The sequence below is a fragment of the Bidens hawaiensis genome, unplaced genomic scaffold (genome assembly GCF_021521415.1).
Source record: "Bidens hawaiensis isolate Kalapana, Puna unplaced genomic scaffold, B.hawaiensis_p1.1 tig00064888_1, whole genome shotgun sequence".
NCBI lineage: Eukaryota > Viridiplantae > Streptophyta > Magnoliopsida > Asterales > Asteraceae > Bidens > Bidens hawaiensis.
Window position 1 is genome coordinate 1 of NW_027501579.1, and position 23,556 is coordinate 23,556.

The 23,556-nt window shown below is 41.5% G+C and overlaps 2 protein-coding genes and 1 pseudogene across 2 annotated transcripts; 1 reads left to right on the forward strand and 2 right to left on the reverse strand.

Annotated features, from left to right (window-relative positions):
- Positions 1-5,499: 5,499 nt before the first annotated feature.
- On the reverse strand, positions 5,500-6,965 carry LOC143604365 (uncharacterized). The gene is made up of 3 exons (XM_077080869.1): positions 6,788-6,965; positions 6,517-6,644; positions 5,500-5,625 (listed from the first exon to the last, which is right to left on the reverse strand). The coding sequence occupies exons 1-3, from the start codon at positions 6,963-6,965 to the stop codon at positions 5,500-5,502; spliced, it is 432 nt and encodes a 143-aa protein (XP_076936984.1).
- Positions 6,966-9,151: 2,186 nt separating this feature from the next.
- Positions 9,152-20,203, reverse strand: LOC143604366 (GTP-binding protein At2g22870-like). The gene is made up of 4 exons (XM_077080870.1): positions 19,858-20,203; positions 19,699-19,768; positions 9,450-9,612; positions 9,152-9,372 (listed from the first exon to the last, which is right to left on the reverse strand). The coding sequence occupies exons 1-4, from the start codon at positions 20,201-20,203 to the stop codon at positions 9,163-9,165; spliced, it is 789 nt and encodes a 262-aa protein (XP_076936985.1). The 3' UTR covers positions 9,152-9,162.
- Positions 20,204-21,068: 865 nt separating this feature from the next.
- LOC143604364 (protein PHLOEM PROTEIN 2-LIKE A10-like) lies at positions 21,069-22,378 on the forward strand (annotated as a pseudogene).
- Positions 22,379-23,556: the final 1,178 nt, after the last annotated feature.

Sequence of the window (23,556 nt, forward strand, 5' to 3'; positions counted from 1 at the left end):
GTGATGTCTGAAGACGGGAAGGTTCGAATCGACAAGTTTGACGGGACTGATTTTGCATGGTGGAAAATGCAAATAGAGGCGTTACTTGGGGAACATGATTTGGATATGGTATTGGAGGAAAAGCCGGATAATATGGATAAAGCCGATGAAGCAATTTGGAACTCAAAGGACAAGAAGCCTAGAGGTAAAATTACATTGGCTTTGATGAAGGGCGTTGCTTTTAATATCATGAAAGAAACCACGGCTCGTGGTATGATGACAGCTCTGTCAAATATGTATGAAAAACCGTCTACGGCCAATAAGGTGTTCTTGATGAGGGAATTGTTTATGACAAGGATGCACGAGGGAAGTTCAGTCACGGGTCACATTAATAATTTCAACTCAATTATGTCCAGGTTAGCTTCTGTGGGTATGAAGTTGGATAATGAGACTCAAGCTATTATATTGTTATCTTCTCTGCCTGAGAGTTGGTCTGGAACTGTAACGGCCATTACTAGTTCTGCGGGGGCCGATGGTTTGACATTTGAGGGGGTCCGAGACATTGTGTTGGGTGAAGACGTTCGCCGGAAAAGCACGAGTGGCGGATCATCTTCTGATATGTTTTATGCAGGCAGGGGAAGGGGAAAATAACAGGAGCAGTGGGAGTCGAGGGAGGAGTTCATCTAGAACTCGGAAGAATGTGAAGTGCTGGAGGTGTAATGAAGTTGGACATGTTAAGAGTGATTTTCCAAATAGATTACAGGGAAAGGCTGCTGAGGTGAACACTGCTGAACAGGTTAATGAAGGCGTCAGTGATGACGAGGCATTATTTTGTAGTGTTGATAGCATGGTGGACTCTTGGGTCATGGATTCCGGATCTTCGTTTCACGCTACGCACAGCGGGGAAACAATGGTGAATCTAAAGGTTGGTAACTTTGGGAAGGTACGTATTGCTAATGGTGATGTTCTTAATGTTACGGGCATGGGGGACGTTAATTTGGTAACTCCATTGGGAACCATTTGGAACTTGAAGAATGTTAGGGTTATTCCATCGTTGAAGAGAAGGCTTATTTCTGTTAGTCAACTGGATGAACTAGGCATGGAAGTAAAGTTCGGTGGAGGTAAATGAAGGGTAACTAAAGGTAGTCTGGTTATTGCTCGTGGAAACAGGTGTGGTTCATTATACACGGTGGAAGTGCCTACTGAGGGAAGTATGACCGTCCCTCAAAACAAAGTTGGGTTCGCTGAGTCTAAGGGGCAAAATAAGGTTCAATTTGCAAGAGTGGAGCCTTGTGCCAAGGTGATTCAAGCTGAGCGGGGTCGGAGGTCTAAAACAGGTAAGGGGTTTGGTGACAATGGGAGCGCGGTTTGTGTTCCGGGAACAGTTACAAAACAACATTGGGTTTTGAAGACCGTTATTCCGATTGATAAAATCGCTCCTGGGGAACTCTTACTAAAAAAGGAGAGTGGTAGTGGTTCTCGGATTATCTCTGGAACTGGTGGATCGTGCGTATCAGTTGAAATAAAGAACAGATCAGTTTTGGCTGATGAGTTGGAGCTTGGTGGAGCTTTAACTAGCCCTTCTGGTACTTGATGTTGAAGGGGGTTGCTGCAACTAGAGGTAAGTCTTAGCTTGTTTATGGGAACTGGAAGCTTGGAAGACTTGGCAATAAAGATTACTGATATTACTAATGACCGGGTTGCTTTGTACTTGAATGGCGGGCTGGAGTTTGTCGCAAGGCCTTCAAGTGGGAGATTGTTAGGATTAGTGAAGGCCTTTGGGTCGGGTTCGTTGGTTGAAGATTAGAAGACAAAAGGGGCGGCCCATTTAATTATGGAGGAAAGCCCATTTGACGTTTTCTTGGTCCCTACGTCACTTAACCTAATTGTTCTCTATATATATATGCCATAGTCATGTATTGTAATCTTTGTACCGTGCTTAATAAAATACCCTAGTTGCAGCCCGTGGACGTAGGTCGCCTTGACCGAACCACGTAAAATCTCGTATCTCTTATTTATTGCTTTCATTTGTGCGTGTGTGTTTGTGTTTCTGCTGCATACCGACTCTGTTTAATACCTAACAAATAATATATTGATCCATCGAGTGTAGTCAGACAATGGCTTCATTTAATTTGTTAATTCTTCAAAGCCCATACTCCAATAAACAAAGTTGTGAATGCCTTTTACTCACCTGAAATCATGTGAAGCTTTTAGTCATTTTATAATAAGAAAACAACTCTTCAATCAAAAGCTAACACTAATTTTCATGACGTAAACAAAATGATTAACTTTTCATTCTTTTTTTTTTAAACGACTAATTTTGATCACTCACGAACCACTGGAGTATTATCGTGCCACCAGTGATACAACGCGATCATATCCACCACCAAGCCACCAATTCAGGAGGAAACTTAATATTTGAGAAAAACCCCATCTTGTAAGATTCGAACCCAAGACCTTATGATCACTAAGTCTTATCCCACCACCAAGATATCATTGGACTAGAAGTCCTTTGGTATTAACTTTTCATTCTACATCATGTAAGTTAAATGCAAGTTACTATGGTATTCAAAACAATTCTACTCCTTATTTGAAATTAAACGCCAAACATTAGTTTTGAACTATTTTAACTTATTGTTTTTAAAACCTTAAAAATCCACATATGAACCAAATAATAATAATATTCAATAAAAACTTTGCTCAAAAGCATCTAAAAGTAGGGAATATTTATATAATAATATGTATAAATGAGACCACATCATATTTCTTATCTTTCCTCAACCTTATTTTGATATCTATTTATCGAGGGTCACTTGTTGAGCCGAACCCTGTCGCTTCACTCGCTTAAAGACATCTTCGCTTATTTACTCATTCTTGCTTATTTAACATGTGAGTTTTTCATAACCCCTTTTTAACGCTTTTAATATTTTTGGGGTGTAGCATGTCACAAGTTTTATTTCGTTAGTTATGTGCTTGTTTACAAACCGATTCACATTTATCGTACATGTTAATATTATTCTTGCATATTGTTTGTGATTATACGTGAATTATGTGCAACGTGTTTACTGTTTTTGTGGTGGAAGTTACGCAAACGCAAACGCATACACATAGTGGGAGGGTCCGACGGGACGTTTCTGCGCCGTCTAAAGTTACGACTTCGGTTGTTTACGTAAGGCGGTTCTCATTTCTCCGACTTCAACGGCTTCGGCTAAATGAACGGGAGGACGACACTATTTGATTTCATTTACGTTACGTTTGAATATTTATTGCATGACGATCGTTGAATCGCGCATTTTATATATATCTATATACGCAAAAACTTATGAAAACTCACCAACATGTGTTGTTGACAAAATATATTATTTTAAACGTGCTGCAGGTTGATACGATAAAGTGACGGGACAAGAAAACTAGTTATACCTTAGGATTATTTCAATGAATAATATTTGTTTCATTTAGATGTAGTGTTGTTTGTCTCATTATCAAACTATTTGTGTACTTGCGATATTATGGAAAAAATGAATATATTGTTACTATTAATAGTGTTACGAGCTTATGAGTGATCTGTACGTTGCACCCGGGCGTATTCCGCTTAAAGCCGGGGTGTTACACCACTCATCGACAACATCCTCTTCTTCCTTTTTCAAAACCCTAGCTAACTAAGCCGTCCACAGTCCATCTCACAACGTACCAACAGTCATTTTCCAATCAAACTCAGATAAACAAACTACACTTGTTGGAGGAAACAAGTCCAGAGTCCTTCCAACCTTAATCGGACTGGACTTGGACAAATTCGCCACTTCTGCTCCTCCAAAATACCTCAACAATGGTATTACCAAACCAAATCTAACACAATATATAGCATAAATTATGGCTATATTAGCATATCATTTTTAAATTTTGCACAGCATTCATATTCTATATCTACACATGAGTACTAGTCATTAAGTTAACCCGTATAGTTCGTACGTTACATTATATAAGAAGCTAAAAACACAACTGTTTCAACCACCGTTATCTCAAACTTCTCACTAGTATGTGCTTGCATTTGTTGAGCACAATGCTTATTTACTATATGCATCCATTTAACTAACTACATGTAGAAACAAATTTAGACCTTTTGATCGATGTTAATGACTTGGTTATTGAGTGACTCATGAAGCATGCATTCCAAGGCAAACTATTTAATAAATATAAACAAATGGAGTAAACACGAGTGCCATTATTTTGTTTTATTAAACAGTTGTAATTACGTTTATTATATGATTTCTAAATTATAATAAGCTTGGAGTTTGGACGGTTACGAGTTGAAAGTGTTTCATTGTACACGTGCACGGGACTTTTGCACGTGCGCACTTGGTGTGTGAGGTGAGGTGAGGTGAGGTGAGGTGAGGTGAGGTGAGGTGAGGATCTCAATTGCCAGCTACCTCTTTACACGTGCGTTGCTACCTTTCGACCTTCAACTCCAGCTTGCCATTAATTAGAACAAAATAAAATAACATCATTTATATTTTAAGTAACTAAATGAGGCAGCTTGATTCAATTGCATCTCAAAGAAATTCAAGATATAGATGGCTTTCTTAAAAGTTAATACTTCCTTTTAGACTAAAGAAAATTAGGTTTATAAAGTTATTATTAATAATAATAATAATAATAGTAGTAGTTTGATTTTACGCACATCGAGTCGGTGGCATCCAGTCTGTCCATAGTGCGGCAAACCAAAAACAACCAACAAGCGTGGGCGTATGTATATTGCGGCATGCGTAGGCCTCTTGTTCATGTGAAGTCGTTTAATGTTGGCTACAAATGCTCTAATAAGGGTTCATTTTACTCTTGTCGACAACTATTTCGGATTGTTGAAACAACATTCACGTCATATTTCATATATCATTCATTTCAATGATTCGATGAATACTCTTAAGGGTTTTCACATACAATTCGTTCATCATATTTATGTGGAATTTTTGAATGGAAGAAGAGTGGATAATGAGATGCAAAAGCTTGATAATAGATTTCTTTTAAAAAATAATAGATTTCTTTAAAAATGAATAAAAGCTTGCATATAATGGGAAATGTGATTTTTAATGAAGTTGAATTAATGAATTTGAAAAATCTTGATATAATACACTAATCGATAAAATATATTGACGAGAAATATATTTAACCATCTTAAACAAGTCAAAGCAATATATTTTTGTGTTTGGTATTTTTGGTTGGGCTTTATAGACCTATGAAAGACGTTTTTGCCGACCAAGCACTTCGTCAAATACGTGTTTGTAGGAGACAAAAGTGAAATTGATCTCATTGCATTTTGGGAATTTTCCCTTCAGTTTACTATGCGAAACACTTTTTTTTTCTGTAGTAAAACTTTATATATCTATAAGGTATGATATTTTTAAAAGCATTTTTTTAATACTTATTTAGATTTTTATCTTAAGTGTAAAATAAGCTGAAAATGCAATTAAGTACGTTTTTATTGATAGGAAGTACAGTAGAAAGATAGAAGAAAACAAAAGATGCTCAATTTCCAAGCTCTGAAATACTGTTTAACGCTGGTTTCCATTGTCTAAGTCTTCCTCCACTATCACTTTGATGCTGCTGCTGCTGCTGTTTCCTTCCCCCATGTCCTCTTCTTCTGCTTCCATTCTGCACTTGCCAACACCACCATTTACAATCCAAATATTTATTCATTACAATTACAATATATATATAACTGATATGTAAAAGCCAAAAATATATGTAGTGTAATGACTATATATCATGCCATGGCTTTGCATACTCTAATAACATGGTGACTCTTATTTAATTAAATATGTTTCTTCTCATTCTTCAAATGAACCCATTTAATATTAAAAAAACTTACCAATGAATTATGATAAATCTAGACATTCATTATTGAATTCACTTTATCAATAATAAATTGAACAATTTAAAAATATTTAGTGAAGTAAGGCTATGTTTATAAGTGCCCTCTGCATGTTTCAGCCTTTGAGCTAAGCACTACTACCACTACTACTTTATCTTTTAATAATATCCCAGGATGATTATTTTCATTATTTTATCATTTTCAATATTTTTTAAAGATCTGCTTCACCAACGTTTAATTAACTTGGGAATTGAGATGTCATCAGTCTACTCAAAACCTCCAATGATCAAACTCAATTAATCAGAGGTAAATCATTAAATTCTAATTATATGATAATAATAATAATAATATCCAAACAATGAAACCAATTTCTATTGTTGTAAATTCCATAATATTTGAAGTTTGGCCGTATATATTTTGCAACTTCAACCAGTAAATTACTTTTTATTTTAAATAACGTACAGGTTAAAAACACATGCGCAAATGGTTTCAAGGATAGAGGAGAAAGTGTTTTGATTTATCAACCGATCCGTCATCTAAAATAATACCGAAACCTAAAATGTTTGGGTTAAACAATTCTCCTGTATATGTTCAAATGACGGAACATAGGAGAATTGCCACAGAACAAGGTAACCGCAAACATTTTAGGTTCCATATATATTATCAATCACCTTGATGGAATTCATGTCCGGCACAGGGGGCGTGTGCTTGTTCTTGTTTGTTACTTGAATGAGTTCTTGTTCCATTAATAACCTCCCGAGCTTCATGCACTTGTTGGCAGCAAACTCTTTCAAAACATCTGAAAATTAAACTCTTATTATATAACTAATCAAGGCCGGCGTAGTTGTTAATTAACGTACGTGCCTTGGTAGGTGATGAGGTGATAAACGTGACCGATAAGCAAAGTGTGATGAGGATGGAGAAGCTTCAGTTGCTTCTTACTGATCACCGAGGAGTTGTTAATGAGTAGCAGCTGTGCCACGTAGTGACCTGGATTGGAGTTCATGACGTCACGAGCAGTGAGCGATGAGCAGTAAATCCTGTCCACTTTGTTGCATCCACCTGCAGCTGGATGCACAATCACCACCGCCGCAGCCTCCGCCGCTTGGCAGTTACCCATCCGACCAGAACTTAATTGTGTGTGTAAGTGTAAATGACCGACCGAAGAGATGAATGAAATGTGTGCGTGTAGAGATATACTTACTACGTAGCTATATGGCTATGGAGGTCAGTTGATTGAAACTGAGTTGTACGAATCTGTGATATATGCTCATAGATGGAGTACTGTTGGATCAAGAAAGGAAGGTGTTAATATTAATAATAATAATAATATATATACATATGAGATGAGATATATGCAAGTATATATATGAGAGATGATTCATAATGAATTAAGCCGGTTTTAACTTTTATTTTAAGCAATGCTGTAAGATTCCATGGTTAACATATAACATATGGATTTGAAGAGACTTCTGAATTCGGATCTTCCTTTCCTGGTGTTGTAATTAAATTGTTTCGTATTGCTCGATATAGAATAAATCCGTGATATGATTAAAATAATAACACATGTTTTACATCGATCGAAAACTATAAAAACGATATTGATGTCGGTATTGGTTGAGTTCTTTATAACATGTATACCACAATGTCAGGGAAAAAAATTAAAAACACACCCGCATATTTTAGTTTTCTTTTAAAATCAAAATGAAATAAAAAAAACTTTGTGGTCATATTTATTTACCACAAAGTTTTTGTTGTTTTAAAGTTTGGCCACTATAGTGTTTTCCCTATTTTGGAAAGGAAAAGTATTTGTTGATTGCATAAATCCTCAAATACCACTATTAATAGTAATATATAATACATAAAAAACGAGCATTAAATACATGCATTTTGATTTATGAAAGACTAGTAGATGATCGATCATATAATACATACAAAAATTGTGAATTTGCAAAAGAAACCCATGGATTAGTGCTTTAAGCACTAAAAATATATTAGCATAGTAGAATAATTAAATGGTTTGATATGTACATACCCATAAGCATCGTAGAATGATCAAAGGGATTGATTGACTGATTGAGAGAGAGAGAGAGAGAGTGACCACCGTAACAACCCTTAAGATTAATTGTTCAAAAACTATCCAACATTATCATCAAGATTAAAGTTTGTTTTTTCTACAACAAAAATATGTATTTTATATAAGAGCATCTACAATGCGTCCTCTTTTAAACACCCACAAACACGTCATGTCAACTCCAACTTCAAATTCTAGACAATGAATCGTAATGCATGACACATTAATACCCGAATGAGATGTTAATCTATAAATATTATCAAGATAACCTTACTAAAGATTAATGATAATGGTAAGGCGCAACTCACAAGCAATAGTCATGAATCAAAACCTGTTACAATAGTTAATTACTTATTGCACTAAGATTGTCTTAAATTTGTATCAACTTTCTCTAAATTTTGAAATTTATAAAAATATGTGAGTTTTAGAAATTCCTTTCTTTTGCGAAAACACCCTATAAATAACCATGTCTTGGTATATCTTAATTGTATAGAGATGAACATTAATAAAGTCAACTTAAATGATTTGTCTGTTTCATACGAAAAACTCTTCCTGGTCGCTTATCATTGATTCACGGTCCTATGATCTTCCATCTAGACTTAGCCCGGATTGATAATTACTACGACCAAGTCCTTGGTGCATTGTAGTCCTTGGATTGGTTTTTGGTATTACTGGTTTGGTCTATTGGCGAAAGTTAATGCGTCGACCGTGTAACTTTTGTCGCCCAAGAACTTTGGCCGATCCACGATTACAAGCAATGATCGCACTTATTTTGGTGTCATTGTTTTCACTCACTTGGTTGGTTTTTATGGTCTGCAATAAAAAATAGCACTGTAGATTATGAAAATATGATCATTTATAGTTGACATACAGCTCAAATATTTTATAGGAGATATGCTGATGGTAAACAAGACAAAAACAACCAGAATTACATATGGTAAGCAAGACAACTAAAAAATTCACAAATAACCACTGCTATATTGTACATCCATCGAACCATTACAAGATTCTTTGATGACGAAAGATGTGAGCTTCTTATCGAGTATTTTGAGACATAGACTTCTACCTAAAGCCTCTTTCGTTCGATTAATCGGTTTTCATGTCGAGGACAACGACAAATAACATACTATGATTTATAACACTATGACGGCCATAAAAGTCTACTCAATACAAGCAACCAACTCAAAGTCATGCGTTGTTGCAAACCTTTCAGATCATGTGTCACATTACCTTGTTTAGTAGATTAATTATCCCAATAGTTCCGAAGCTGTGACATATGCAAAAGAAGGTCATCTCGACCCAGCCCAGTCGCGCTGCTAGTCATTATCCATGGCGGATGAATCTTATAATTCTCTTTAATAAGTTCTTGAAAACTCTTAATGTTTTCATCTGGTCGTCTTCCTTTACTATTCTTCACTTTATCACATTTTGTGAAGACAATCGTCATTGGAATCTATAAAAGAACGAATCACTCAGGTGTAAAATGCATAATAAGATTATAAAGAATGTAAAATAGGACCCAAATCATACGTTGTTTCTTCCAAGCCAATTAGCACAATCGAGGTCAATCTTTTGAGGCGGGACACTTGCATCAACAAGAAGTAAAACGCTTACTAACGATTCTCGGTTTAGAAAGTAACCTTTTGTGAATGATGACCAATCCATTCGTGCAGATTCTGGGGCGTTAGCAAAGCTACACGGTCCAACAGATATAAACTCGCTCAAAGGGTATGATGTACAAAATGTCAACTACTAATATATTAAAACTAATATCTAAATCTTGTTTGTTTATCTTAATAATAATATCTTAATCGCCTTGAAGAAACACTAACCGGACCCCGGGCAGATTACGGATAACCTGGGGGTTAGATAGATGTTTCCCACGAGGGGTTAGACCCGGCAAAGATGGTTCTTCTGATAACCTGCAAAACAGACACCGTGAGCTCGTCACTGAGAAGGGGGGGGGGGGTTCCTCCTTGTGACCACCCTCCGGCGTGAGAATCAGACTAGATTGCTCTTTAAATATAAATGTATATTAAGAGATTGCTAGAGCAGATATCAGGTATAATATGTAATACGAGATAGTATATGATGATAATATGATAAGATGATCATACCATTTGGGGTATTTATAGCCGAAGGTAGGTTTCCAAGAAGGTGTAGCCGGCTGAATAGTATTCCTGTTCTACCAACTGTGGCCTACGCACGTGCCATGCTGGTAGTTGGTGGGTAGGCAGCGGCTGACAGTGACCAGGCCTGCTGTGTAGTATTCCTTTTCCACCAACTGCCGGCTATGCACGTGGTATGGCAGGAGTTGGTAAGTAGGCAGCGGCTAATAGTGACATACAGTACAAGAGCATGCTGCTCGCCATACTGCTGTCAATAAGCTGTCGTATCTTTGGTCAGATCTCTTGCCCATACCTCGTCAGGTACAGTACAGAAGATCTTCCCGTATCGTACGGACTGGCTTAGTTGGGCGGGAGTATTCCCCCTCCCGCCTTTGTGCGGGATTGTTCCAGGCTTTGCTCATTCCTTCAGGTGACAACTGAATGATTGAGAGCTAAGTGCCTTGTGCGTGTAGCCTTGCTGCGCGGGTGGCCTTCCCTGATGGCTTGTATCCGCAGCTGCGGGAACAGGCAGAGTACTTCACCATTGGGAGGCATTTCCTGCGGGAACAGCTTGCGTACTGCGCGTAAGGACGTCACGTCTCTGAGCATGGTGGGTCCTGCGTATCCAGTTGGTTTCTGCGCAGACATCTCTTTTGAAGGTGAGTCTTGCGGGTCCAACTGGGCTCTGCTGGGACCCACCTCTTCAAGTCCCCCCAGTCCAATGTTCTTCTCATGAATGTTTAATAAAGTGAGGTGAACTTTTGGACTTAAGCAATGGGTTTTGAAAAGGGGTTTTTAAGGTTTTCCATGGGGATTCTTCCCGCGGAAGTCCTTGTCACTTGCAGAAATTCCCGACTTTCCTGCTTGATCTTTGGGTATGATGCGGGTAGGTCTGTAACCTCCTCGCAAGTCAGGAGCGTTGAGTCCCACTTGTGTGGATTCTCCATGAGGTTTTGGTAGTTTTGAACATAGTGATCAATTATGTTAAAACCACCAATTCCATCCTGGAGCTTCAAACAATGTAGTTCTCGACGTTCCCGCTATGCGAGGATGTTATTTCCGTTTCCGCAAGCATTGCCCAGAAGATCCTTCTTGGTTTCAATTCCCTGCGGAGCGCTAGGTATGTGAAGGGTTTTGCCTTGACACTGTACCCGCGCTCGTCTTACGGTTACTTTACTTCCAAGGTATTCCTGGCGTCAATTCCCTGCGGGTGCTAGGTATGTGAAGGGTTTTGCCTTAACACTGTACCCGCACCCGTCTTATGGTTACTTGGTTGCCAAGGTATTCCTGGCGTCAATTCTCTGCGGGTGCTAGGTATGTGAAGGGTTTTGCCTTAACACTGTACCCGCACCCGTCTTATAGTTACTTGGTTGCCGAGGTATTCTTGGCTTCAATTCCCTGCAGGTGCTAAGTATGTGAAGGGTTTTGCCTTAACACTGTACCCGCACCCGTCTTATGGTTACTTGGTTGCCAAGGTATTCTTGGCTTCAATTCCCTGCAGGTGCTAAGTATGTGAAGGGTTTTGCCTTAACACTGTACCCGCACCCGTCTTACAGTTACTTGGTTGCCAAGGTATTCTTGGCTTCAATTCCCTGCAGGTGCTAAGTATGTGAAGGGTTTTGCCTTAACACTGTACCCGCACCCGTCTTACAGTTACTTGGTTGCCAAGGTAAGGGGTATTTTCCCGCTTACTTTTGAATCTTTTTGAATTTTTGTAATTCGAAGGGTTGGTGAAAGGATAAGAACAGTCCAAACCTCTGAAACGTCGTGCGACGGTTTCTTCTAACTGTGTCAGGACGTGCAGGAAGTTATGGTGACGTGACAGTACATGGTCATTCCAGACGCTTTTTCAGGCGCGTGGGCGCGATTTTTCGGGCGCGTGGCCGCGAAATTAATGGTACGCGTCCTTTCAACAGCTGTTGCCAGCTTGCTTTTTGCCACGTGTCATAGTTTCATTGCACCTTCGATTTCTCTCTCTTCCGCATTAAATTCATCGCATTAATTGCGATTAGTATATAAAGGGGGAGAGGGTTCTTTGTAATCCACACTTTCACTTTTCTCTTCATCTTCAAAACGATTTCCGGCGAATACTCACCTTTCAGTCGAGCATTCTCTTGAAATCGTTTTCTTCTTTCATCTGCAAGATGTCTTCTCGTGATCTCGAATCTACAGCCCAGGAGGCTGGGGTGTTCGCCGATGACAAGAGTACTGCTGGCGAGTGCCAGTGTGCTCTGCCTGTCGATCTGTATCAGTACGTCGTCAGGAAGTTCATGCTCGAGTCTCTCGAGCCTGAGTTTCCTGAACCCCATCAGACGGTGTATGATGCCCCCAGAGGCAAGATCGGGGTATATGCTGCATTCTTTGTTTATGGGAATCTTAGGTTCCCATTGACAAAGTTTGTGTACCGTGTCCTGGAGAGGCACGGTGTGCACCTGACCGAGGTGCACCCGATGGCGATCGCGAAGATTCGGCACTTCGAGTGGGTGTGCCGGATTCTGGGCATTGAGCCCTATGTCGACCGCCTGATGACCTTCTACTCTTGGAGGTGCATCCAGGGGTGGTATACGCTGATAACCCGGATCAAGGGTTTGAAGATTTGCGCAACCGAGCGCAGTCTTCGTTCATGGAAGCGGGAGTTCTTCTACATCTCCGCTCGCGCCGTCCCCCTTGCCATGAAATTTAAGAATGGGCAAGCTCTCCCGAGCCTTCACGCCTCCAACTACCAGGAGGCGGAATGGTTCTCGAAGATATCCCGAGTCCAATCTCCGGTTTACCGGTTTGCGGAGTCCGGGATGGTGATGCTCGGGATGAGCCGGGTGTGGAAGGATGCGGATGCGCAAAAGATCCCAATCGTCCTTGAATACGGTTCGAACTCAGTTCCTTACGGTATGCTCTGTTTCTTTTTATTGATTTAGAATCTCTTCTAACTTCTTTTTCTTTTATTTCAGAGGGGAACGACTTGCAGTCGCTCCTGAATCCGCGGGAGGCTGACAGTCCCGCTCGGATGGGTACTCGTGCTCTAGATGAGAACGAGTTGCCCATCCAAGAACAAACGGCGGATCGGTTCGTGGAGGTCTACCCGCTAGGCCACGAGATCCTGAGCGCCAGGCGGCCAGGTAAGGCGCTATTCAACCCTCGACCCCTAAATGTTGAAACCTCTGCTGGAATTCCTCTAATCTTATGTTCTGATGAGGAATCCGCAGATGGTCCTCCGTTGGTGCGGAAGAAGAAGGCTGCCGGCGGGAAGGGGAAGGAGAAGGTGGCCTCCACTGCCGATCCGGTACCTCGGTCTGACTCAGAGGCCGAGAGCGAGGAGGTGGCGGGGAACCCCGGTGGTGATAAGACCACCGCTCCGGAGGCTGCGACGACTGTCACCTCCGGAGAGCCCAGGATGACAATGGTGAGCGGCGTGAAGAGGCCGGCTCCATCGGGTTCATCCCCGCCTGTCCGCACTTTTAGGCTCATGAAAACCCGTAAGTATAAACTTTATTTTTAACTTCATAGTTTTCCATCATTAATACTTATCGTTTTTGTGCAGGCGTGGATGTTGACGCATTCCAGGGTGGAGCGCAGAGGAGTACCCCTCCGCCCATGACGGTAGGCTTGGTCAGCCTACCTGAGGCGACGACCCAGGCGGCTGCGCCTGCGCCTGCTTCCGCTGGTTCAGTTGCTCACTCCGTTGAGCCGACTGTTCCAGCTGTGATGACATCACCGCCGGCTGTCAGTGCCATTTTTACCGCATCTTTCACTGAGCCGGCGGTTACTTTTGCTGCGGATTCCGCAGCGGCGACCGCGGCGGCCTTCACCATGCCTCCTCCGTCATCGGCAACGACGGCCGATACTTCAGGTATGCATGGGGCTTCTCGCCAACCTCTGCCTCCTTCCCATCTGCCTGACCTCTTGGATGGATTTCCCTTGGGTTCAGGTGATGGGTTTGGCGGCTATCGGCCTGTTATCGACCCTACAGGTGCGTAGAGTTCTTTTGGCCTTTTTTTTTTTTTTTTTTTTTATATCATCTTTTCCTAACTGCTTTTGTTTTTTGCAGTGTCGGATTCCAATGAAGTGTATGTTCCAAGATGGAACATTCGCCGAGGAACAACCCTTCGCACGCCTGTGGAGTGCGTGGACTGGGCTCGTCACGCAGCTCCCAATGGTGCGTTGGGGGAAGCCATGGCTAGCTACCAGGAGGGTAGGCTAACCAATGAGCTTCGGGTTCTCCTGGCCCAGATGCAGCCGCGCGTCGAGCTGCTTTGTCGTGAAAACGACAAGTTAAAAGCAGCTCGCATCCAAGAAGTAGCTCAGGCGCGGGCTGTCCGGGAGGAGAACCTAAGGCTTACCGCAGTGGCTGCGGAAAAGGAGAAGGCCTTCAAGGCCCTCGAGGTTGAAGTTCAGGCCCGGCTCGAGGCCCGTTCTAAGGCTGCCCAAGCTGTTAATGAACAGCTTCGGCTGGCTAAGGAAACTGCACGGAACGCAACCGAGAGGGCCACCAAGGCTGAAGCTGTTGCTGAGCCTCTACGCGTGGAGAATGAGGAGCTTAAGGCCAAATTAGAGGCTCTCCAGCAGGCTCATGATGCCTTGGCGATGGAAGACGCCAAAAAGCTCCAGGAGATCTTGGACCAGAGGGGGGTGCTTGACCATACTGAGCGGAAGCTAAAGGGCGTCGAAGAGGCTGCGGCTAAAGAAGTGTTGCTTGCCAACCTCAATAAAAGTGAAGCCGAACGCGCCCGTAACGAAGCTCAAGCTGCCCTCCAAGAAGCTCTGGTTGCCAAGGAATGGCTTCTTCGAGAAGCGTTGTCTCAGGTATGCTTTTCATGTCTTTACGCTTTTCTTTGTAAATAGAAAAGGTTCTGATACTTGTATATTTTCATTTTTGTAGGTTGTGCATCGGGTCTTCGCAGATACGTCTTATGACGATGCTATGAGCGCAGCCCTCAACGCTTCTCATGAGGATGGGGAAAAGGCCGGCTTCCTGCTTGGTCTAGAGTTCGTTGAGAAAGGCATCCCGCCTTCCAACTTCCCTTTATTTGATGTAGATACTGAAGCTGTATACGACCAAGCAGTGAATCAGTATGCCGCCTTCCCGCATCCGGTGGTGGAGAAGGTAAACGAAATTGCTGCTGCTGATGATGGGCTAGCTATCCTTAAAGCTTTCCTTGAACTGCCACGCTCTACTGATGGTGCTGGTCTAAGTGGAAGTGGCCATGAAGCTTGATCCTGAAGATCCCTTCCCACTGCTAGGATAGATTTAGCTTGTATAGATTTATATTCTTGTAGGCGGGTAGTTACCCGGCCATTCTTGTAACGAATATTATGAAATATAAATCTTTGTGCGGGTAAGACCGCTATTTTCACTGGATTCCTTGCTTTATAAACGTTATATGACTTGCATACTTTAGTTTAAATTAGCAATTTTCCAAGTGTTTAGAATAAGTTAACCTTTGAACGTGGTAGATAATAGGTTGAAGTTTTGCTTCCTCTTTCGTGATTGTGCGGGTAGGACCGTCACTTGCACTTAGGATGGCTAAACTTTACCTATATCTGACCTGCGTAGAGGTTTTCCTCATCTTTTTAGAAATTTTCTAAGTGTTTAGAATAAGTTAACCTTTGAACGTGGTAGATAATAGGTTGAAGTTTTGCTTCCTCTTTCGTGATTGTGCGGGTAGGACCGTCACTTGCACTTAGTAGGATGGCTAAACTTTACCTACATCTAACCTGCGTGTAGGTTTTCCTCATCCTTTTGTTAGAAATTCTCTGTTTTGAATAAGTTAATCGTTCGACGCGCGGTTGTCAATAGGTTTGGTTTCCTCACATGATTTGTGCGGTTAGGACCGGCACTTTCATTTAGTTGGATGACCAAAGTTTACCTATGACTGACCTGCGTGAAGGTTTGCCGTTTTTTGGGTTTATGCGGGTTTTGCCGCCTTCCCCACGCAACGACTTTCTACGTAATTATGCGGTGAAAACCGGCATCAGTGTTGAATAAATTAACCGTTCGACGCGTGGTTGTTAATAGGTTAGTGTTCAGTTTCCTCTATCATGATTCATGCGGATAGACCGGCACTTTCATTTAGTGGGATGACTGAACTTTACCTTTAACTGACCTGCGTGAAGGTTTGCCATTTTTTGGGTTTGTGCGGGTTTTGCCGCCATCCCCATGCAACGACTTTCACACTTATGTATGCGGTGAAAACCGGCATCAGTGTTGAAAGTTCATATAAGTATAAATGTAAAATCATCAGCGTCGATGTTCTAAGGAGAATCATTTCCATTAGAAGTGGCTCTGGGCCTTTTCTTTACAAATTTGGAATTGATCTACGTGCAAACTGTGTAATTGAGCTCCCTTCCCTGTTGTTGGGATGGGAGTGCCATCGAGCTGATATGAACCTGGTTCGGGATCTCGTTGTTTGCGCAGTATGTAGTCTCCAACATTGAAGCTGCAATTTTATTCGTGTTTTCCCCAACTGGGGTTCTACATGCATCAGCCTGCTCAGCGTTCATTGCGCCACGAGGTGCGCGAGCGTCCCATCTCTGACAAATGCTTCGACCATGTCCTTTACGTCTGTGCATTCTTCAGTGTTGTGGCCTTTTGTCCTGTGAAAATCACAGTATTTGCTCCGATCAGCATTGTGACGATGTCGGATTATTGGAGCCTTTGGCCATGGGAGCTCCTCCGTGGCGAATATCTCGGTGACGCTTTTGGTGAGTGGCGTCCATCTGGAGTTCTGGTGCGACTGTACGCTATCCCTTCCGCCCAACCGATGTTGCAAGCCGGATGAGGTGTCAAAGTTTACCCTTGACTGCCAAATGCCTAGCTTCCGCTTTTTGTTTAATCGGGCGGTAAGGACGTTGTCTTCTCTTGTTTTCTGGGTGTAGAGGTTTGTGCTCTGTGGGAGATCTCTACCCAGTTGCTTCTCCGTTTCCGCAAAGCGTTTAGCTGCTGTCATGATGGTATCCCATGTGGATGGCATGCCATCTTTACCCGTTAAGGTGCGGATGAGCTCTGGGTCGTTCGCGCCCTGGATGAAAGCAGCGCGAACAAGATCTTCGCTGATATTACCCAGACTAAGCTTCTTTGAGTTGAAGCGAGTGATGAAGTCTAGCAAAGATTCATCTTCCTCTCGAATGCATTTGAGGATTGTCCATTGCTCCTCGGTATACTTTCTTTGCTGGCTGAAGTGTTGGCTAAACTTTTGTTGGAAGTCTGCCCAGTCGTAGATGTGGTTGACCGGTAGACGATCGAACCACGCTCTAGCTGGCCCAACAAGCGTCATTTGGAACATGTAACACCACGTAGGTTCCGTCCAATTGCTGACGGTTGCCCCCGCTATGAATCTGTTCAAATGATCGTCTGGGTCAGATATACCATCATATGTGCCTATGTTGGACATCTGTTTGGCACTTTTTGGGGCGATTGCTTCCGCAATGTCCCTTGCAAATTTGGACGTTCCCGCATTTGCCACAGTTGGTCTGAATGTTTTGGAGAAGTCACGTGGATTTCCACCTGTGTTTTTTGGTTTGAAGGTTTCTCCAAAACGCCTTCTCGGTTGGGAGTCCGTTTCCTTACGCTTCCCTTTTGCCCTATGGCGAGCGTTCGCGTCGGTGTCGGATTCCTCCGAGTCATCGTCCAAGTATTCTTCGAATTCGTCAGCCTGTTGGACGGAACGCAAGCGTTCGTCCAACTCAGCTTGGAATTCCTTCTGACGTGCCTCCGCCCATGCCTTAACTTCATAGAGTGTTTGGCGGGGGAGTCTTGTTCGTTTCTCTAACTGGGTATCGGTGAATCCCAGTGAGCGATTATTTACTGCACTTGCCCCGGCTTGGGTAACTGGGGTAGTGTTCGTAAAATTTACTTCACTTGCCCCGGCTTGGGTAACCGGGGTAGTGTTTGTAAAGACTGTGTAGCCGGTATTCCCCCCAGTAGCTGGGGTTGTGGTTACTGGAGTTTCTTTAACCATCTTTCCAGAAGTTTGAAAAAACTGAAAAGAAATGAAGTTCTAGCTTTTATGCACGGATGGCGCCAATGAAGAAACACTAACCGGACCCCGGGCAGATTACGGATAACCTGGGGGTTAGATAGATGTTTCCCACGAGGGGTTAGACCCGGCAAAGATGGTTCTTCTGATAACCTGCAAAACAGACACCGTGAGCTCGTCACTGAGAAGGGGGGGGGTTCCTCCTTGTGACCACCCTCCGGCGTGAGAATCAGACTAGATTGCTCTTTAAATATAAATGTATATTAAGAGATTGCTAGAGCAGATATCAGGTATAATATGTAATACGAGATAGTATATGATGATAATATGATAAGATGATCATACCATTTGGGGTATTTATAGCCGAAGGTAGGTTTCCAAGAAGGTGTAGCCGGCTGAATAGTATTCCTGTTCTACCAACTGTGGCCTACGCACGTGCCATGCTGGTAGTTGGTGGGTAGGCAGCGGCTGACAGTGACCAGGCCTGCTGTGTACTATTCCTTTTCCACCAACTGCCGGCTATGCACGTGGTATGGCAGGAGTTGGTAAGTAGGCAGCGGCTAATAGTGACATACAGTACAAGAGCATGCTGCTCGCCATACTGCTGTCAATAAGCTGTCGTATCTTTGGTCAGATCTCTTGCCCATACCTCGTCAGGTACAGTACAGAAGATCTTCCCGTATCGTACGGACTGGCTTAGTTGGGCGGGAGTATTCCCCCTCCCGCCTTTGTGCGGGATTGTTCCCGGCTTTGCTCATTCCTTCAGGTGACAACTGAATGATTGAGAGCTAAGTGCCTTGTGCGTGTAGCCTTGCTGCGCGGGTGGCCTTCCCTGATGGCTTGTATCCGCAGCTGCGGGAACAGGCAGAGTACTTCACCATTGGGAGGCATTTCCTGCGGGAACAGCTTGCGTACTGCGCGTAAGGACGTCACGTCTCTGAGCATGGTGGGTCCTACGTATCCAGTTGGTTTCTGCGCAGACATCTCTTTTGAAGGTGAGTCTTGCGGGTCCAACTGGACTCTGCTAGGACCTACCTCTTCACGCCTGCATCTTGTTATCTTAAGTCTTAACATAACGAAAAGAACCCTTAGGTGCAAATTTTTACCAAAAAAAGACTTCGACCAAAGTCAATCGTTTAGGATTTTAAACATTTTGGTATGTGTGTGCATGGGTCTGTTTTGGGCTAAACCAAACTACAAACCAAAAATTCGGTGTTTAAGTTTTTAAAAACCGTCGGGTTTTGGTTTTTTACGGTTTTACCATACAGGCCTGAACTTTGACAATTCTTTTTGGCCAAATAATGTATTTGAGCGTAAATCTTTTTGTTAACTAACGATTAACTGATTATTATACATTTGTGCTAAAACTTATTGGCTACTATGTTTATAAAACTCTTATGAATTACTTAACATTGAAAATTAAAAACGAAAATCCATACATCTGGTTCGTTTTTACGGTTTTAATTACATGCAAAACTGAAACCAAACCATACCAAACCGAAAACTTAGTTGTTACGAAAGCAAAAAACAAAACCGTCAGTTTCTGGTTGGGTTCAGTTATTTCATTTTGGTTTTTTACGATTTCATGCATACCCATAGGTTTGGTGATTTCCCACTGAACATTTAGGAACCATTTTATTGACAGGTAAATTAACTATAACCTTTTAATGAAATTGTAAATGATAGTTGCTTACTAACCCATATCCAGGCAAATCAACAAGGTACCAGCTTCGATTCACCAAGAAATGATTAATCAGCTGAGTCTTACCTGCATCACATCATACACCCAACCCAATTTCAATAACCTATATTATTATTATGAAACAACTGAATATATAAAAAGGTAATTAACCTAACCTGGTTTTTTGGATGTCAAGGCGACTTCTTTCTTCCTGACTAAGGAATTAATTAAGGAGGATTTGCCGACATTAGACCGACCCAGCATGGCGAATTCGGGTCGGTCATCTTTAGGGCAGTCTTTGCTTCCCACAAACTGGACCTCTTTCACCTTGGCGTCGCCGGCGTAAGGTCCCAGAACGATGTTGGAGCCAGGCAAGATGGTGTTTTCGGTGACTTCCTCAGGGGTTATTCCGGGTGGGATGAAGAGGATGGTTTGGGTGATTTTGGCGGTGTCGGAGACGGAGAGAGATGTGGAGGCTCGGAATGGTAGTGACGAGAAGAGACCAAGTCTCGCCGCCGGCATTATTTGCATCATCGTTGCTTGATTATTTGATGGTGAACCAAACACCCAAACGTTAGTTTGGATAAAAAAACCGTTATTTCCTTGCTACTACTATATACAAGTGTGGCATTTTGGTTTTATCCGTCGTCACATAGGCGATATGCTTTAGCGAACCAACTAAAAAACGAGTGTGATGTAGGTGGAGTTAGCTAACCATCACCATTGTCTACTACCACTCTCCAGCAATTTATTTTAGCAGTTTACATATCTTAAAAAAACAAACTTCTTCTTACAGACAGTAGACATTTTACCTTTAAAAAACAAGCAACACCTTAGTTTTATATCTAATTTATTAATATAGTGGACGGTATGTAATGTAACCGTCTTCTGCATAACACTTGAAACAGAATGTACAACTGCATTATACATTTCTTGTAGTTATTAACATATATGATAGTGGACAGGCGGTTACATAACCGCTTTATGTAGCTAACTCTACTATTTAAAATGCCTAGCATCGAAAAGAATAGATAAATAATTATACATTGTTGTTGAGGCAGTTTGTAAATAATCTAGGGGCCAATTCTAAAGTTTTAAAAGTAAGGTAGTCAAAGTAAAATAAAACCAAATAATAATAATAATAATAATAATAATGGAAGTGGATTAGACGAGACCAGACGAGACGATTGGGAGGTTGGTGTTAACCAAACTCGACGACGCAACTTTCTTTCTTTCTGCAACTCCTTCTCCATATCCGCTTTGAGGTTCGTCAATTCACACACACCTATACGTATACGTTTACTTGTATCTATATCTTCATTCTAAACCCTTACTCAATTACCAATTTAGCCCTAATTCCCTAAACAAATTTCAAATTACTGGTCAAATGGATTTAGATCTTGTCAGCAAGACTTTGAATTTCACCCAAAAGCGAAAAAAATGGATCATTTGCATCGCAGCCTTAGGCTTTTCAACCTACGGTGCATTTAGGGTTTATAACTTACCCTCTGTCGTCAAAAAGAGGGAGAGGCTTATCAAGCTGTTAAGCTCGATTGCTTCGATAGCCGAATTGCTTGGCGACTCAGCCGAGACGTTAGCCGTTGTTTCAAAGGATTTGAAATAGTTTATACAGTCCGATTCTGATGAAATCCCCAATAGCTTGAAACAGTTGTCGAAAATCGCTAAATCCAGTGAGTTTTCGGAGTCGGTTGTTAGTGTTACCCGAGCGCTAACTGTCGGTGTGTTGAGAGGTTATAGAGTTGGAGGTAGGAAAAGTGACCCCGCTGTTGGTTTTGCGGATAGGGCTTTGGATAAGCTGTTTTCGCCAGCTGGGTCTGGTTTTGTGTCGGTTATTGTTGGATGTTTTGTTAAGAATATGGTTATGGCAGTTAGGTATGATTTGAACGGGTCAGGTTCTTCAACAGATTCGGTTCAGAAGTGGGTAGATGTTATAGCGGAAGAAAAGTGCAAGAAACTAATTGGTGATTGTATTCAACAGTTTGTGAGCACGTTGGTGACGGTGTATTTAGACAAAACAATGGATGTAAACCCGTACGATCAAATAATATCGGGGTTAACGAACCCAAAACACGATGAAAAGGTTAAAGATTTGTTGTCCACGTTTTGCAATGGTGCGATAGAGACACTAGTCAAGACATCACATGAAGTGATTTCAAATCCGAAAGGGAAACAAGAGCTTGTTTTAAATGGAATTAATATACGGAAAAGCGAGAATGATGGGTTTATTAATAGGATTTCTTCAACTTTAGCGGTTCCTAGTAACCGAAGCCTTGTGCTTGATGTGACCGGGAGGGTGACGTTTGCGACCGTTAGATCGTTTTTGGACTTTTTCTTGGAGCAGTTGTCAACGGGTGTGAAACGAAAGGTGGACGTGGTTCATGAAGAGGCTGTTGATAAAGGGCGTGAAGTTTATAGGTATGTGAGTATGAAATCGTATGCGGTTATGACTATATGCCTGTCTGTGTGGTTGCATGTGTTAAGCAGTCCTTGGAGTTTTGCATCTGCATAAGTGTGTTTTTATGAATATTCTTTGGCTTAAATTGATATGATATGATACAATATGATTATGTGTGTGTATATATTTCTTGCTGTTTTATTATGATTTATAGATTCGAACAGAATGACTCTTGTTTGTTTGTATCAGATTACAAGGATATGAAATGTTATCTACATGTGTGTGTGCATTATATATATTTATGTGTGTGTTTTTTCACACATACACCTGGGGCGGTGGCGTCAATGCAGAAGCCTCAAATTTGTAACAAAAGAGATATAGTTTACTCAAAACTAGATTATTGTGTTTGGAACTTGCGGAAAAAGGTTGTAAAACGTATGTGTTTGATTCGATGGATTTATAAAGAACTTTGACCTTTTGCACATTTTCGTTAATCCATGAACAGAAATTTGAGCTTGTGCTTTTCTACTTGAGTTTTATCTTCTGGTGCTTTGCATAAGATTGAAAAGTTGATTTTTTAAATTATAGTTTCTGGTAAAAGTTTTCAGTTTACATAAATGACTCGTTAACACGTTTAAGGCTTGTTCGAACTTTGAACTGTCTGTTTTTTTTACCAATTATTAAACTAAACCTTTCTGCGTTGCTAGCCTGTAACTTTGTAAGACCCACTTTCTGCAATGTCAAAACGTGCAACGGCATAACGAGTAAATTTAACCAAAAGAATACATCAAAGAAATTTGTTGAAGGATGAGTTGAAAAGTATTTTGACCTTTTAAAGCACCTTAGGCGTTGAAACAAATACAATATATATTTTTCAACTGGGTCACTAATTTTTGGTGTGCCTGGCAAAACAAGTGGGCCGGGTCAGAACGAGTTGTAAAGATAAAAGTTGGTACACATCAAGATAGGCTATTTGGAAACTGTTCAATTTGGTAACTTTTATCCCATTTGATCGCATGCGCTCATTAGCCCCCTCTCTGTCTCACATCTAAAAACATGAATCACAACAAACCCAAAAGCCACATCATGTCTACTTTATGATGGATTTCACATCTAAAAACATACAACTGTAAGTTCACCAACACAATATCAGCAAGTAGTCACCCTGACTTCATTATCGTAAGCATGAATGCATGATCCTTAACATGGCCAACATTATCCCCATTTTGCATAATGCGAATGTTGACAACATAAGGTATATCTAGTATTCTAGTTGATGGCTCAAATTCAAACATGTTTCATCACCAACAATATCCTATGTGAATTACAGACAAAAAGAAACATCCCCACAGCTATATCCTTGATTGAATGAATCACTGGTTTTGAATTGTGATGCATTGCAAAGCCCAAATACACCCAAGAGAATTTATATTTAACCCAAAATGGCCCATGGCCTTAA

Excerpts from the sequence above, each read along its gene's own strand:
- LOC143604365 (XM_077080869.1), bottom strand. The coding sequence starts at position 6,965 with ATGGGTAACTGCCAAGCGGCGGAGGCTGCGGCGGTGGTGATTGTGCAT. Across the intron at positions 6,645-6,787 it reads TAACAACTCCTCGGTGATCA|ATGTTTTGAAAGAGTTTGCT; the intron begins GTAAGAAGCAAC and ends TTTAATTTTCAG. Across the intron at positions 5,626-6,516 it reads CGGACATGAATTCCATCAAG|AATGGAAGCAGAAGAAGAGG; the intron begins GTGATTGATAAT and ends TGGCAAGTGCAG.
- LOC143604366 (XM_077080870.1), bottom strand. The coding sequence starts at position 20,203 with ATGCCGGCGGCGAGACTTGGTCTCTTCTCGTCACTACCATTCCGAGCC. Across the intron at positions 9,613-19,698 it reads GTTGATTTGCCTGGATATGG|CTTTGCTAACGCCCCAGAAT; the intron begins GTTAGTAAGCAA and ends TGGACCGTGTAG. Across the intron at positions 9,373-9,449 it reads ATTGGCTTGGAAGAAACAAC|ATTCCAATGACGATTGTCTT; the intron begins GTATGATTTGGG and ends GTTCTTTTATAG.